General features: G+C 30.0%; 1 protein-coding gene across 1 annotated transcript; it reads left to right on the top strand.

Annotated features, from left to right (window-relative positions):
* The first annotated feature begins 7,341 nt into the window (after window positions 1–7,341).
* LOC107025220 (myb family transcription factor PHL8-like) lies at window positions 7,342–14,566 on the top strand. The gene is made up of 4 exons (XM_027918218.1): window positions 7,342–7,430; window positions 7,510–7,666; window positions 7,785–7,861; window positions 14,385–14,566. Exons 2-4 carry the CDS (start codon window positions 7,525–7,527, stop codon window positions 14,484–14,486), a joined length of 321 nt encoding a protein of 106 aa, XP_027774019.1. The 5' UTR covers window positions 7,342–7,430; window positions 7,510–7,524; the 3' UTR covers window positions 14,487–14,566.

Genomic DNA, 14,566 nt, shown 5'->3' with positions numbered 1-14,566 from the left:
ATGATAACGTACAAAAGTTTAATTTTCAATATTAGCAAGAGTTTGTTTATTTCAAAACATGTATACTTACTTGAAATACGTCTAACATACATTGAGATGTACATGGTATACACACAAGCATCACTTGTATACATAATTATTGGATGTTGTTCTATATCGTGTGTAAATTGTATGTACAACGATGCATAGGGTATACAATAAACAATGCCAAATGTGGATAATATGTATCACGTGTATGCCACAATGTATATAATGATACAAGTACCATCAAATGACTTATTTCGCTAGATATAAGATCGATCCTTACACATAACACATCGACATATTATTTTTATATCATTTTTTTTCGTGTATATGTTAATATATGTACATTGGTACACACGATATACCATCGATTATGTTCATCTAAGACTGGTCAACGGAACGGGACGTACCGGTACCGTTCCGGTTGCCTACGGGACGGGACGGGACGGGATAATCTGAACCGGTACACGAAACGGGACGGAACCGTGATTTCGTACCGGTGTACCGATACCGTTTAATCCCGGTTCCGGTCCGATTTCGATCCGGTTTACTTAATATATATTAATTTTTTTTATATTTTATATAATTTATATTTATATTTTCTATAAATTATATTTTATATTTATATTTTATATTTTATATAATTTCTATATACTCTACTAATAGTTGTAAATTGAAATTGTAATTTGTTACAAATTTAAATAAATTAAATTGATATTTTTTAATTTTTGTAATTGTTTTATCCCTATTTCAATTTAATTTTTTTAAAATTACAAATTTTATTTATTTAATATTTACAAGACACAAGTTATAAATATAATTATATTTTCGTAATTCCAAAAAATATCGTCCCGTTCCATCCCGGTCCGTTCCGGTTCCATCCCGGTATATAGTGGAACGGGACGGAACCGGTATATAGTGGAACGGGACGGAACCGATAATTCATCCCGGTAATTCCGGTCCGGTTCATCCCGGTACCGGTCAACAGGTTCCGTTACGGTCCGGTACCGGTTCGTTCCGGTCCGGTGAACCGATTCCGGTCCGTTGACCAGTCTTATTTCCAAACATAGTGAGTTGCTATATATACGATCATTTCACCACTACCACCACCGCAAAAAATAAAGAAAAGAGTTTCATCGGGAATTAATCTGTCCAAAATATTGTCGGAGCAAGATTTTTCTTCATCTTTGATCTCTCTTCTTCACACTTTATTTTTAATGAAACACTTCATTAATTACTTCCTCCGTCCCATTTTATGTGACACTTTTCGCATTTTGAGATTTAAAAACAAGTGTATCTTTGACCGTAAGTTTTTCATAAATCCTTTTAACATTTTGAATTATTAATTATTGTGAATTATAATAATCTTTACGTAGTTTACAAATATATAATTTCATTTCAAAAAATTTGAAGATTCTATACACAAATGTCTGGTAAAAGATAAACTGTATGACTCTCGAAAAATGAAAAGTGCCACATAAAATAGGAAAAAAAAAAGTATTTATATTCGTGTCCGATCCATTAATAGTGTATTAGTGAGTGTGTATCTAAAATTTAAATTAAAAGGACTTGAAGCTTGACTTAATTTTATGGATTAGATTCTGACTTTGTGTTTGAATTCAATGGCTTTTGATCTCTGAAACTTGTAAAGATAAGATACTTGAATGTTTGTATTCGTAGAGAAATTTATCTCTGACTTCTAACAATTTTATTAAGTGTCTTTTTTGAATTATAAATACCCATATTTATATATGTAGGATGATAGGGTTTTTTAACGAAAAATTTCTTTCAATTAGTTAGATTTAAGTTGACATGACGATATCCAATTGGTTGGAACCACTACATAAAAAATGAGCTTTAGCGCCAATAAATATGTATTTATGGCGGCAATTATACTCTTGTATATGTCCCTAAAGGTTTTAACGATATTGGATCTAATGACACTTAACTAATGCCTGTAAAGACTTTAGCGCTCTTTATTAATGTATTTATTTATTGCCGCTAAAAGTTGTTTTTTGTTGTAGTGAACATGTCATTTGTATATATGACTTTTAATCTCCTTTCAGGATTCTCATAAAATTCTCCACAAAATATTTCATAGTTTAGGTTTATATCTCTATTTTAATTATTTTTAGACGAATCCTGTATCTATTGATGGATCCATATCATCGAATCTATAAAATTAGATCATGAAAATCCAACTTCAAAATTTGTACTCGTATCGTACACATCCGCACCCCGAATTCGAACAACTTTACGTTTTAACTTATTATGATTTTGTTGGTAAAATGTTTTAATTCTTGAATAACTTTGTTTATACATGATAAATATAAGTGACTTTAGCAAGTAATTTAGAACTATACCTGGATGACCATGCATATAATTGTCCTAATTTATTGGAGTTTTTGCGCGGATATTAAATTTTAATTCAAGCCGTTTGTTATCTAAGCCTCTTTTATTACTAATATAAAATATGGAAAAATTAGATTAATTATTATATATGTTATATTAGCTCATTTTTATCTTGTACAAAATCGATTCAATCCATCATCATGCCACCACTAAATTATTTTGGATTTTTATTTGCTATAGTTGAACTTGAACCTTTGTGAAATCTATAATTAAAGAGATGATGGAATATTTTGTTTTTGTTTCTTGGAGAATAACTTTATTCTGTGTGTATATATATATGGAGTATGACTCAGTGTAAGAATCTTATAAAAGTAATTGTTACTGCATCATATTCTATATGGGAAAAAAAAAAGATAAAAAAGAATTAAATAGTCCCTCATTATTTTACAGCAAAGATTCACTACAAAAAATGGTCCACACAAGCATATAATGGTTTGATCTATTACATAGGAAAGTAAGATGAAATAAATAAAAATTTGTACACATGTATATATATACATAGCAACTCACTATTTTTGGAAATAAAGGGAGAAATAGATTATTTTATCCGTCTTAATTCATGTAAAACCATTTAATAATAAAAAATAAAAGCTTGTAAATTTATGATCGATACTATTTTTTAATTATTTATATAATTATAATTTATTTCATTAAAAATAAATAAAATTATTTATTATTATAAAAATATGACAATTTTTTAGGCATGCTAAAAGAAAGATATACCACTTAAGTTATAAAGTGGGACGAATCTAGTAGATCTTACCATGAAAAGTAACTGAAAATATCCCTAAATTAAAGATATCCACATAAAGCAAGTATATTTTGATAATGACAAAGAAAGACCATAATGAATTTGCAACAACAAAAAAAAAACATTGACTTTAGCTTGTGTTCTGTACGAAAGAGTTATACCCACTGTTTAAAAAATAATAATTGTGTTTTTTTTTTGGCTGATTAAAAAAAATAATTTATTTTAAGTAATAATTTTTCAAGTGGTGAGTTTAATGCTACAAGATTAAAGAATAATTTTGTACGTTTAACATAACATAAATGCCTCATTTGTTTGCTCTTAATGGAGGTCTAAATTTTAATCATTCAGATTCAGCCCATTAAATACGTTTGGTTTTTAAATCTGAATCTGAATCATTCAATTTAATTCATTAAGTTTATTTATTTTATTTTTTTAAAAAACTCTTAATGGGTCTGAAGATATCTGAATGAATCAGATCTGTAGGAGACTTTTTAACAACATTCATACTCATTTAATAAGTTATCAAATAATAAATCATCGATTCTCTGCTTTAAGCATATCTTTTTCTCTCATAACTAAAAACTTTCTTTTTCTCTTTTCTCAATCAAACACCATTTTTTCCCCTTTTGAACGGGTAAGTTTCCATAAATCCTTTCAAGTTTTTTTTTATATTAATAATTTTCTTGTATTGACTGTGTCAAGAACACTGTTGGTGTATTGGTGTAATGGTGTTTATCGAAGTTTTTGAAGAAAGAAATTATACTCCAAATCATGATTATTAAAACTTTTATACCTTTTTTTTATAATAAAAAATAGGGGTGGACATAAATGTCGAAAAACCAAAAATTCGAACCGAACCAAAAAATATTATTTTTTCGATGTCTGTTCTTCGGTGTTTCGATTTGGTATCGGGTTTTGTCGAAATTTTGATTCTTCGATTCGAAATTCGGTATAAGGGTCCTGAAACTACGGTGCACCGAAGAACCGAAGTTTATTTAATAAATTCAAAATATTTAAATTATATTACTTAATTTATAATATTTTATTCATTCACCTTGATCTCTTCTTCGCAATATGGCATCCATCTTTGCCATCTTTATCGATTCTTTGGTGGGAATCCATCACATGTAAACTTTCAAACAATTGTAGTTGGAATGGAATGTGGAAGTGCTTATGAGATTAGACAATGGAATTGTCATGCAATGGTAGTCGTATAAGTGCTATTTGTTTCGCAAATTTTGGTGAAACAGAAGGAAGTTATGGATCGTTTAGCAAGGGAAATTGTTCAAGTGAGCAAGATGTTGTTACTCTTGTTGAAAAAGAATGTATTGGTATTTCCTCTTTATTTTTATCCACATCGAAAAACCGATTTAAAAATATCGAATTATATCGAACCGAAGTAGAAAAAATCAAATTGAACCGAACTAGTTTGGTATAAACTATGGTGCGCACTTTTCTAAAATCGAATATCGAAAAATCAAATTAAAAATTGATTAAACAGAACCGAAGAACTGAACAATCACCCTTAATCAAAAGTGATAAATTTTGTTGAAATGAAAATTTTATAATATTTTATTAATTTAATGTTAATTTCACATTCACATTCAGATATTGAAAACAAACAGCATTAATTATCTAATGTTCAGATTTAGAGACTACATCTTAATATTCAGATGTGTAATCAGATCTAAACATCTTATGTCTATTTAGATTCAGATCTCTTAATCTTAATTAAAACAAATAAGGCCTGATTTAGAATCACATAATCAAAAGTCTTTTTTTATTTTCTTATAACTCCATGTTAAGTTAAACTAAATCATTTTTTGTGAAACGAAAGAAATATTTTTCATAAGAAAATTTGTTTTTATCTAGAAAAATGCTGGGTGAAATGAAAAGGCGGGAGGAGAGGGGAGGGGTCCCTAAGGGGTGGTGGGGATAGGATAATCAATGGGTAAGGTATTGCGTGGGTGGGAGGATACGGTAAATATACGATTTCATCTTTAATATACGGTAAATATACGATTTCATTTTTAATACTTAATTTTTCTGTTTTAACGTAAAAAATTATTTTCTCATTTAAGGAACTTTATATATATATATATATATATATATTTTATTTTATTTTATAGGAAATATTTTTTAAAAATTTTATCCAATTAAATATGAAAAAAAAAGATAAGAAAGTAGTTCCTTTGTTCCTTTTTACTTGTCCACTTTTGAATAAACACATCTATTAAGAAAATAATTAATGACATAGTAAGTTTATCATTTTCCCTCTATTAATTATGAAATGAATGAAAAAATTTCTATATTTTTCAAAATAATTAATTATTTAATTGTGGATATAATAGATCAAAAAATTTATCCTTTTTTAATTTATCAAAATAAACAAATAATAAGAGCTAAATATAAAAAAAAATAGATAAATAATTAGAAATAGAGGCACTAATTTTTAAAAAATATTCATTACTCAAATAGAGCAAGTAACTATTTTAGGAATTGAAGTCCAAAGAGAGAGAAAAAAATATCTTACTTTGAATGGATGGGTATCCTGAGAATGACGAGCACTTCGAGAGACTAAGGGCGTTTATATTCGGATAAAAAATGATTCAAATGGAAAAAAATAAATAAAAATACTTAAATAGATGTATTTGGTTTATTTTATTATATTTATACACATATAATATATTATTTTTTATAAATAATTTTAAATATCTCTTTCTTCTAGGCTAAAATAGTAAATTTTATTCACAAATAAAGTTTTGTAATGTCATTCATTCTAGCGATTTTCGTTTGGAATGAATTTTTGACTTTGTCCTATTTCAAATGAATTAATTTTTTTTATTTTTGTGTCAATAATCAAATAGCCAAGCCAAATCAAAATGAAACTTATAATAACTAAATCGATAAATACATAATATATTTAATTTGATTTAATTTCAAATAATTTAAAAACTAATTAAATTAAGGGTAACTTTCACATATAGCAAATAAAAAATTTATATTTGTATGCTATAGCAAAGTTTGCATAATTGCGCTCCATAACAAACATAGAAAATGTATAATTCGCTAGACATATATAGTTGAAGCAAATTGTATAAAACAAAGTGTATAAAACAAGAAAGAGAAAGACACTTGGGCAGAGAACTGTATAAAAACGAAGTGTATAAAACGAATTGTATTACTATAAGTGTATAGAACGATTATATACAATTTGAATTTGTATAAAATGAGAAAGAGAGAAAGACAAAAGAGACTTGACAAAGAATATACAATTGAATCGAATTGTCTAAAACGAGAAAGAGAGAAATTAGATACAATTTGAAAATTGTATAAAACGAGAAAGAGAGAAAGACAAAAGAAACTGGGCAGGGGAGTATTTTTATTGTATAATTATAAGTGTGTAGGACGAAAATATATGTATTTGCATGTGTATATACAATTTTCTCACGGTTTATACAAACAGAAAAGCAATTTATACATTTCGATTCTGTTTGTATAAGTGAGAAATGCGAAGGTGGCGGACGAGATTTGGGGAGTTGCAAGCGAGATCTGGAAGAGGGAGAGAGGAGAACAAAAATATATGTATTTATCCAATTTTCTCTGCTTTATACAATTAGAAACAACTTTTATACACTTGTGTTTGTATAAAAAGTGAGGAAGCGAGCGAGAGATTGGAGGAGAGTGGCGAGCGAGATATTTGGGAGAGAAGCGCCTGACAATTTTTTGCATGCGTTTGCTATGGAGCACAATTAAATCAAACCCTAGTTACTCTATTTATTTTAGGTTATTAGTTTGCTATTATATACAATTTTCCCTTAAATTAATATGCTAAAATCAATCTTAATCAACCCATAATCATCCCTACCCAAAAGTTATTCCAAAGAAGAAAATGATATAGTTATGGTGGCACTTTTGAAAATGTGAAGCTTTACAAGGTTGAACTTTTTAAAAAACAGAATATATAGTAGTGGTAAGGAGAAGAAGCGGCGATCATAGGTCAATCTAAATAATTAAAAAGTTGACACTAATAGATTTGTCTCGAAAAAACATTTGCAAATTCAAAATTTAAAATTTATACGCATATCTCTTTTAACATTAATATAAAATTGCGATACTATGTGAAATATCAAAAATAATTAGATATCCGTCTATTTATTTACCTTCCACGCTTGCATGCAGGGTTCTTTCTCTTAGACAATTTATTTCCAAAATTTCATGCCAAATATCTACACAAGACAAGGTTAGAGTTCGAATTTCCTTTGAGTAGGGTTATCTTTTTGATAAATTTGTAATCGATTTCAATATAAATTGCATTGCAGCAACAAAATTATAGTATGACGGAAGGTAGCAGCAAGAAGCAAAGATGTGATAGAGTTGTAGCAAGTCATGACTTGAACAGAAAGCCAAGGTTTAGATGGACAGTGGAACTTCATGAGATGTTTGTTAAAGCTGTTAATGAGCTAGGAGGTCCTTATGGTTCGTCGTTATATATATATACCACCACAAATATATTATATATTTATACAGAATCGAATTCAAAATTTATATTTTAACGAATATATATGTCGTTGTTATTAAAAATTGTAATGAGCAGATGCAACACCGAAGAATATTGTGAAACTCATGGATGATGAAGATATCACACCAGAACATATCAAAAGCCATCTTCAAGTAAGTAAACCTCTTTATGCATGTGTTTTCAGTTTTCTTTTTTTAAGTATTAGATTTTTAAGATTAATAGATCATACGGAGCAGGAGTGTATATGACCGGGTTGGTTCGGATTTTTGAATTATCAAATCAAATTATTTGTATCGGATTTTTGAATTTATAAATCAAACCAATAAAGTTCTGGTTTTTTGGATTTTTGAGTTTTTTCGAGGGTTTTCGGTAAAGAATTCATACAAACATATAATTTACTTGTACTTCAAACCTATCAAAATGCAACTATCTAAGTTGTTTCTTAAGAAAATAACACAAAATATGATATTATAATGACACTAAAATATCCAACAAAATATGATAATGAAATCGCGTAAAACAAATATTGCAAATTAATAAGTCATAATGAGATTGATCATAATTTAAAATTATTAAATCATGCTAAATAAGTTTAATAAGTATTAATTACATGACTGAATATTAAAAGATAGTAAAATTAGATTATGTCTTTAATTGTCTAAACCTATATAAAACTCAAAAATCAATATTCATTAATATTGTCATTCTTAGTGTTGAATTGATTTTCTTTCTCCATTTGTATTAGTTTGATTTTGATTTAATCTTTATTATAATTATGGACAATATTTTTTATTGGATCATTAAGAATTCTAAATTTCAAACATGAAATAAATATTTAAAATAAAAACTATGAAAAAATAAAAGAAATATTTAAAAATTATACAAAGTAAATATTTTTACGTATAAAATCAAATTTTAAAAATTATATGTATGTAATGTCGGGTTGATTTGATGTCGGATTGATATTTTTTTAGTTGAAACCAAATCAACCTAAATATAATTAATTTTTTTTAACACCAAACTAAACCACTAATCAATTTTTTTTATTTAATTCAATTTATAGTTTGATTCGATTTTCAATTCATTTTGTACACCATAATATGGAGTGTAAGATAGAAAACATGAAGGAGAGGGAGGAATTTTTAGTGTGCTTAGGGGGTTCAATGAGAACGAGGAAAAAATAGTTTTTTTTAACGATATATGAATTTGAATAAAAGTAGATGACTTTTTCAGATTATTATATTTATTGACATGAGATTTTCTTCTTTTTTTTTTAATTTCTAGCTCGTATTGAATCTCCTTTTGACATAAGATTTTTTAAAATTCTATTATTTAAATTTCTACATCCCACACTGCTGAACACATATAGAGAGGAGATTGTTAAATCTCATTACATCAAAAATGTTTCTTACCAACAATTAATTAATGATACTAATTTAAGTTCTACTCCATCAAATATACCTTTTAGTGATAACTAACATTATTTATAAAATTGTCCCTTAAACCTATAGTAAGATTGGACCTAATACCAATTAATTAATATCAGTAAAAAGATTAACATTCTATGTTAATGTTTACATTTATTTGTTGGAAAAAAATTATTCTTGTTATAATGTCTTTTTGTTATAACAATTTTTTTGAATTTCGATATTTGAATTTCTGAAATTATAAATATATATATTACTGAATCTCCTTGACATGGAATTTATAAGAGAATGTAATCTAAGAATGAGCTAAAGAAGAAGAAAGAAGAGAAAGATCTTATTGATTTGATATGAAAACTGTAACTTTCTGTTTACAATGAACTATACTACATATACAATCTACACAGTATTAGTATGTACTAACTATTAACAACCTTGTGGACCCTACTAGCTAACTAACCTTTCTACTAATCAACTTAATTAATTAACTAATTACATAAGGAATTATTTAACCAATTCCTACACTCCCCCTCAAGCTTGATCTATTGAACAAGTTCAAGAATCCAAGCTTGGCAACAAGTGCTTCATGCTGTGATCTTCCAAGTGCTTTTGTTAATAAATCTGCTTGTTGTTCCTTAGTATGGAAGTAATTTGTCTTGATCAATCTTGCTTGAATCTTCTCTCGGATGAAATGACAGTCTATTTCAATATGTTTAGTACGCTCATGGAATACAGGATTAGCAGCAATTTGTATAGCTGCTTTACTGTCATAATAAAGTTGGCTGGTCCTAACAATTTAACCTCCAATTCTTGAAACAAATTTGTAACCCAAACTATCTCTGCAGTCAGTGATGCTAGACTTCTATACTCTGCCTCTCCATAACTTTTGGAAATTGTATTTTGTTTTTTAGACTTCCATGAGATCAAGGAATCACCAAACTTCAAAATAAAGCCAGTAACAGTTCTTCTTGTATTTGGACAAGCTGCTCAATCTGCATCGCAGAACCCTGTAAGCTGGGGCTTCTGATTTGAACTCAACAATAACCCCTTACCTGGATCACCTTTAATATGTCTTACTACTCTTAAAGCTGCATCCCAATGTGAAACCTTTGGTTGCTGCATAAACTGACTCAAAGATTGTACTGCAAATGCTATATCTGGCCTAATGTTATTAAGGTATAATAACTTGCCAATCAGTCTTTGATATGTTTACATCTTCAAACAAATCATCATGTAAATCAACACTTTGGTCATACTCCACACTAGTCATCTTCATGTTACTTTCTAGTGGTGTAGGAGCTGGTTTAGCAGCTACTAATCCTACCTCAGATATCAACTCAAGGGAATATTTTCTTTGATTCATCATTATCCCTTTATTTGATCTAAGAAATTCAATGCCCAAGAAATACTTAAGCTCTCCTAAGTCTTTGATCTTGAAGTGACTATGTAATACATATTTGGTCTCTTCTATCAATTTAACAGCATTCCCTGTAATCAACAGGTCATCCAGATATACTAAAATAATAACCAACTTAGATCCTCTCCTTTTAGTAAATAAGGAGTAATCTAGATGACTCTGAGTATATTCATATTCACAAAGTGCAGTTGTGAGCTTTTCATTCCATTGTCTAGAAGCTTGTTTGAGTCCATAAATAGACTTAATCAACTTGAAAACAACATTCTTCCTATGTGGTTGAAATCCTTTAAGCAATTCCATATACACTTCTTCAAACAAATCACCTTGTAAGAAAGCGTTGTAAACATCCATTTGGTAAATAATCCAATGTTCATCAGCAGCTCATGAGATTATAGATCTAACTGTAACCATCTTCACCACTGGTGAAAATGTCTCTTGATAATCAATTCCCTCAGTCTGATTATATCCTTTAGCTACCAGTCGTGCCTTAAATCTGTCAATCTGCCCATCAGCTTGATACTTGATCTTAAAAAACCATTTACATCCAATAACATACTTGTGTGTTGGCATGTTTACTAACTTCCAAGTCCCATTATCCTCCAGTGCCTTGATTTCTACTTTTATTGCATCCACCCACCTTTGATCCTTAATTGCATCTTCATAGATCCTTGGTTCAACCTCTGTGGAAAATTTGGACAAATATGTAGCATAAGATGGAGAAATATGCTGATATGAGACATAATTTCCAATAGTATAAAGCTGGTTCGAATCTGATACTTGCTTCACCTAGTCCTTCATCCATATAGGTGGATGTGATATTTTAAGTGACTGTCTAATCCCTCCTTCTGCATTGACTCCTTCTGCATTAATATTATGATCAACATGATCATTTTCTTCAACTGAATTCCCTCCTTCTGCTGCAACATTATGATCAACCTGATCATTCGCTTCAACTATGTTCATGTCCTGTAAGATATTAGGCAATATCTCCTCATGTGGGAACTGATGAGTTGTTTCATGGAACTCATCCTCATGAAGTGTCTGATCATTAACTGGAAATAGGGGTAACTGCTTGTTACTGATCTGTTCATAAGGAAACATATATTCCTTAAAGACAACATCTCGACTAACCAACATCCTTTTCTGACTCAAATTATATAATATGTATCCTTTCTGAATAGTTGCATAGCCCAAGAAAATACAAGCATCTGCTCTTGGGGAAAATTTGTCAAATTTAGGCAATCTTGTTGTGTAGCACAAACAACCTAAGATCTTCAAATGATCTAGCTTAGCTTTCACCTTATGAAAAACTTCATAAGGTATATTTCCCTTCAGTATTGTTGTTGGCAACCTGTTTATCAAATACACAGCTGCAAGAACACATTCTCCCAGAACCTAAGAGGAATGTGTCCATGAAATCTGAGTGCTCTAGATACTTCAAGAACATGTCAATGTTTCCTCTCTGCCACTCCATTTTGTTGTGGAGTGTATGGACAACTACTTTCATGAACTATCCCTTGTTTACTAAACAATTCACTGCATTCTTTGTTAAAAAATTCAGTTCCATTATCAGATTGCACCCTTTTTACTTGTTTCTTAAATTGAGTTTGAACCAATGAAAAAAATAATTGTAAGATCTGAAACACATCACTCTTCAATTTAAGCAAATATACACATGTCATTCAAGAATTATCATCAACAATTGTCAAGAAGAACCTATAACCATTGTGAGTCATCAATTTGTATGGTCCTCAAACATCTAAGTGAATCAAATAAAAAATAGAAGCATTTCTAGAAGAGCTTAAGCTGAAAGGAAATCTGGTTTGTTTTGCTAATGGACACACATGACATTTATTACAAGCATCATCTAAATCAGTTGAAGATAATGAGAATTGTTTCAACACCTTGGCAGAAGGATGACCTAACCTGTTGTGCGATAACAATCTACTATCAAGTTTTCCATCTTGTGCCATCAGTAACATCTCATTTGCTGTGTTTTCTCCATGTGTTGGTTGATCTGAAAAGTAATACAATCCATCCAATTCCTTACTAATCCCCTTCACCCTCCATTTGAGAGGTCCTGAAAAATAACAAACTCAAGGAAAAAATTTACTGAGCAATTTAATTGTTTAGTTATTTGAGATACAGAGAGTAGATCACAATTAAAGTCTGGAACCACCAAGACATTTTTAGTGTTTCACCAGTGTTTATGTCACAATCCTCAGTATGTGTTAATGTAGTAGTCTCTCCATTTGGTAGATATACTTTTCTACCTATGTAATTCCTACTATGAGTTAATCTTTCTAGCTTAGAAGTCATGTGACACGTAGCCCCTGAGTCAATTATCCAGCTTCTTTTTTCATCATTCATAGAAAAAGCTTGAGTAATTGAGCTCATACCTGCCATAGCTACATTTGCCACAATGTTATCAGCTGCTTGTCCTTCTTCTTTCTCCAGCATATGCATAATTTTTTGGTATTGCCTTTGAGTGAAATTAGGATGAGTTCCCAAGACTCCTGATCCAGATGCATTATTATTAGGATCCTGCTCATATCTTGCATTATCCAAGGCTCTTGAACCAAATACATCAGAATCCTTCTCATATCTAACTTGGTTAGCTAGAGGTTTGTCATTGATCTGTGATCCCTGCATCTGACTAGTTTTTCCCTGATCAACTCCTGATCCATTCTTCTTTTTAAACTTCCAATCGGGTGGATATCCATTCAATTTGTAACAATTTAGTTTAACATGTCCCTGTAACTTGCAATAATCACAAAATTGATCCCAATTCTTCTTCTTCTGCTGAAAATTCCTTATGTCTCTTTGATAGGGTCCTTTTCCTGCACATAAGGCTACTGAATCTAATGATTCTCTACTAGAATAAGTTCCTGCAGTTTTACGCTGACTTTCATCTGCCATTATCATAGCATAACCTTTGCTCACACTTGGCAGTGGATTCATCATTAAAATCTGACTTCTCGCTTGACTATATACTTCATTCAATCCCATCAGAAATGCAAATAACCTCAAGTATGCTGTGTGATCTACATATGTCCTCGATTTATCACAGTTACATGATGGTGGAGGGACAAATGCATCAAACTCATCCCATAGTAATCTCAATTTTGTAAAATAGTTAGAAACAATTGAATTAACTTGATGAATTGTACAGATCTCTCTGTGAAGTTGATAGATCCTTGATCCATCGATTTTGTCAAATCGCCCTTTAAGATCCTTCCATACAATTGTTGCATCATCTGCATACATAATCCCACTAAGTAATTCCTTGGAGACTGTATGCATAATCCAGGCAAGTACAAAACAATTGCATTTTTCCCACTGCTCTTCCAACTCCAGTTGATAATCACTACGTTTACATGTTCCCAATACAAACCCTAACTTGCTCTTAGCTTGAAGATTGATTAGCATAGATCTGCTCCATATAGAGTAATTTTCTGTTCCTGTGAGCTGCACTGTGGTAAGAACACATCCAGGAGTGTCTGAAGGATGAAGATACAGGGGATGATTGCGTTTTTCCTCGATTTCATCTAGTGTCTCTGTTCTGACTGCAGTTACATTAATTCTTATAAATGTAAAAATCACTCTTTTCAAAATAGATTTGAAATTAAAGTTAATCATTCTTTTTGTAACAAATGAAGTATATATATAAGATGCATACATTTTTTATTTTTGAATTCCCAACTGTGCCACATCCTAGCTCTTCTCAAATCCTATCATGTGATGCAAGTTTTAAAGCTTCAACACTTGCATTTTGTTATATAAAATTATTCAAACACTTACTAATATATATTTGAGTTCATTCTATTTCTTCAGAAGTATAGACAGAGTAAAGACATGATCAGCACCACTAGAAGTAGTAGTAAAGGCAAGTGTTATGCTACTATTACATTATATATTTTTGGCAAAATCAACTGATTTTGAGCAGCTTATAAATCTTTAATACAATGTGGAAAAACATGCAGGATCAGCAAAGAAGTAGGCTCACAGATTTCTAG

This window comes from Solanum pennellii, chromosome 7, assembly GCF_001406875.1.
Source record: "Solanum pennellii chromosome 7, SPENNV200".
Taxonomy (NCBI): domain Eukaryota; kingdom Viridiplantae; phylum Streptophyta; class Magnoliopsida; order Solanales; family Solanaceae; genus Solanum; species Solanum pennellii.
The sequence above is the reverse complement of the archived record's forward strand: the minus strand, read 5'-3'. Positions and strand labels throughout refer to the sequence as shown.

Coding starts and splice junctions, on each gene's coding strand:
- LOC107025220 (XM_027918218.1), top strand. CDS start 7,525: ATGACGGAAGGTAGCAGCAAGAAGCAAAGATGTGATAGAGTTGTAGCA. Junction 7,667..7,784: donor TGAGCTAGGAGGTCCTTATG/GTTCGTCGTTAT, acceptor TGTAATGAGCAG/ATGCAACACCGAAGAATATT. Junction 7,862..14,384: donor ATATCAAAAGCCATCTTCAA/GTAAGTAAACCT, acceptor CTATTTCTTCAG/AAGTATAGACAGAGTAAAGA.